The sequence below is a fragment of the Vigna unguiculata genome, chromosome 1 (genome assembly GCF_004118075.2).
Source record: "Vigna unguiculata cultivar IT97K-499-35 chromosome 1, ASM411807v1, whole genome shotgun sequence".
NCBI lineage: Eukaryota > Viridiplantae > Streptophyta > Magnoliopsida > Fabales > Fabaceae > Vigna > Vigna unguiculata.
The window spans coordinates 3,463,172-3,465,946 of NC_040279.1; the positions used below are offsets into that span (position 1 = coordinate 3,463,172).

General features: G+C 29.1%; 1 protein-coding gene across 1 annotated transcript; it reads left to right on the plus strand.

The window, feature by feature from the left end:
* The first annotated feature begins 1,223 nt into the window (after positions 1–1,223).
* Positions 1,224–2,775, plus strand: LOC114178659 (two-component response regulator ORR9-like). Its single transcript, XM_028064693.1, has 5 exons — positions 1,224–1,610; positions 1,753–1,856; positions 1,988–2,065; positions 2,202–2,272; positions 2,453–2,775. Exons 1-5 carry the CDS (start codon positions 1,409–1,411, stop codon positions 2,667–2,669), a joined length of 672 nt encoding a protein of 223 aa, XP_027920494.1. The 5' UTR covers positions 1,224–1,408; the 3' UTR covers positions 2,670–2,775.

Genomic DNA, 2,775 nt, shown 5'->3' on the forward strand with positions numbered 1-2,775 from the left:
GATAAAAAAAAGTTTTGCAACATTTATTTAATAAAAATTATTGACGTAAATTTTAAGATATTTAAAAATATTTACAAGACATAAAAAAAATGAAAAATGAAACATTAAAATTAATTCAAAAATAAACAAATTTATAAAAGTTATCCTATTGTAATTTCATTAAAACATAACTTCTAACTTCCAATAAACTAACTTTAGTCTACATATAAATTTATTAAATACGTTACAAGAAAATATCTTATTAATGATCAATTTTAGTAATAAAAAATAATTAGCCACTATAATACAAATATATAAACTAAAAATTATTAATAATTAAAATAATTTCTAAATTGATTTCTAAACTAGTCATTATAATGAATTTATCACTAAAATTGGTGATTAACATTAGCTTCAAAGGTTTTAACTATCAAAAGAATGTGTCTCTAAATTTGTATATAAATTGATCACTAATGAAATAAATTTAAAAATCAATTTTTTTGGTAATTAATATTAGTAACTAATTTAGAGATCAATTCACTATAATAATTAATTTAGAAATTATTTTAGTTATCAATTATTTTTAATTTATAAATTAATATTTAGATGAGTGATTATTAAGACAATTTATTTTTTATCTTGAAAATTGGTCAGCAATAAGATATCTTCATGCAGTGAAATTTCACTCTTATTTGCTTTTTCTTTAAAGTGATTATGTGAAGTTCATCCAAACCATTTTTTAGTGAAAGCCGCCTTATATAAAAACTGAGTTAGTGTGCAAGTGCATGACATATTTGTTTTTTTTTTTTTTTCATAATTGAAGAAATGAGAATGTTCGAAGAAAGAGCAACAGAGAAGAGTTTGAAAATTATGTATAAATAATTTAGGTCAATATTGGCTCTTAGAAAAAGAGCAGAGACAAAAGATTTGATTAGTAAAAAGAAAATTACGTTTTTGATTTTGCAGTGGTTTTGTTTGTATATATATTTGTACAACAGGTACGTGGGTGTGATAGTGGTAAGCATGTCATGCACGTGCATGGAATAGAATAGAGTCCACACACACGACTCTGAACAGTGAGAACAATGACAACAACGTTTGATATAATTAAGAATAATAGTTTGGTCTTGTGAAAGGGTAAGGAGAAGAGAAGAGAACAGCGAAATAGTTTTTTTTTTTTTTTTGTCTTTAACCCTAAGCAAAAGGGTGAAATAGAATAATGAAAAGAATAGTAATAATGAAGAAGTCAGATTTTGAGTTTGGTACAATAACAGCACTTTCTTTGCTTGTTTTTCAATTCAAAAATCAACCCAAAAGATCCGCCAGATTCTTGATGAAATCTGTCGGATCTTGCTTTCCAAACTGTCAGATTTTCTTCCTGGATTTTCTATCTTCTTCACCATCATCTGCCTCCTTTTAAAATCTCTGCATGCCACCTTCTTTCATCACTCTTTTCATCTTTTTCTCTCTTCTTCTTCTTCTTCTTCTCCTGTTTTGGCCTGCAACTTCCCACATCATTATCATAATCATGGGTTTGGCTGCAGAGGCACAGTTTCATGTTCTGGCTGTTGATGATAGCCTTATTGACAGAATGTTGATTGAGAGACTCCTCAAAACCTCTTCTTTTCATGGTAATTTTGTTATTTTTTATGTGTTTTGTCATTTTTCTTAAAAAAAATATGGACTTGGATATGTTTGTTTGGCTTTTTATGTTTGTTTATGAGATGGGGTGATTTGGTTTTGCTTGATGTGATATATGTTCTGTGAATACAGTTACTGCTGTGGATTCTGGTAGTAAGGCTTTGAGGTTTCTTGGTTTGGTTGAAGATGAGAAGAGAAATGAAGAGCCTCCCACCATTGCTTTAGAAGCCAATCAGGTTCAATTTTACTGCAAAATTTTATCAAAAATGATGATGACACATAGTTTTACCTTTCTTTTAATGCAAAAGTTAGAATGATATATAATATGATCTAATTAATCAATCCCTTTTGCTTATTGTAATTGCAGGATGTAGATGTAAACCTGATCATAACTGATTACTGTATGCCAGAAATGACAGGGTATGATCTGCTCAGAAAAATCAAGGTAAAAATAACATGTTTTTATGTTCACTAAAATCAAATATTTGTCTACCTTTAATCATACCAAATCTCAAAACCAATCTTGTGATGTGCATGTTGCTGGTATCTTCTATGAATAACAAAAAGTTATTGATCTGCAGGAATCTAAATCTCTTAAAGATATACCAGTGGTGATTATGTCCTCAGAGAATGTTCCATCAAGAATCAACAGGTGAGGGAAATTACCTCTCATGACCCAAATCTTAACATCAAGATATTTGAAGAAAAAAATTATTTTTAGTACATCAAATTGGTTAATTTCACGTCATAACAAATAATTCATAGATTTTACGATTTTGTATAACTGAGATTTTGTACAACTGAGATGTTAAAGGCCCTTTTGTTATGTCAGATGCCTAGAAGATGGAGCTGATGAATTCTTTTTGAAACCAGTTCAACAGTCAGATGTAAACAGGCTGAGACCACATTTGTTGAAATCAAAAGTTAAGGATGAAGAAGAGCAACAGATGAATAACAAAAGGAAGGAAACAGAAGAAGAAGAAGAAAGTGATTCCCCAGATAAAAGCAGGACAAAAATGGAGCCTCAAAAAGTGGTTAATTCAAGTTAAAACTCTGATGATGCATCATAGGTTGTACCTCAATCATACTAAAGAAATCTGTAGTATAGTCCCTGACAAAACAAATTTCATTTCTCATTCAATTTTCTCTGACAAA

Coding starts and splice junctions, on each gene's coding strand:
- LOC114178659 (XM_028064693.1), top strand. CDS start 1,409: ATGCCACCTTCTTTCATCACTCTTTTCATCTTTTTCTCTCTTCTTCTT. Junction 1,857..1,987: donor TTGCTTTAGAAGCCAATCAG/GTTCAATTTTAC, acceptor TTGTAATTGCAG/GATGTAGATGTAAACCTGAT. Junction 2,273..2,452: donor GTTCCATCAAGAATCAACAG/GTGAGGGAAATT, acceptor TTGTTATGTCAG/ATGCCTAGAAGATGGAGCTG.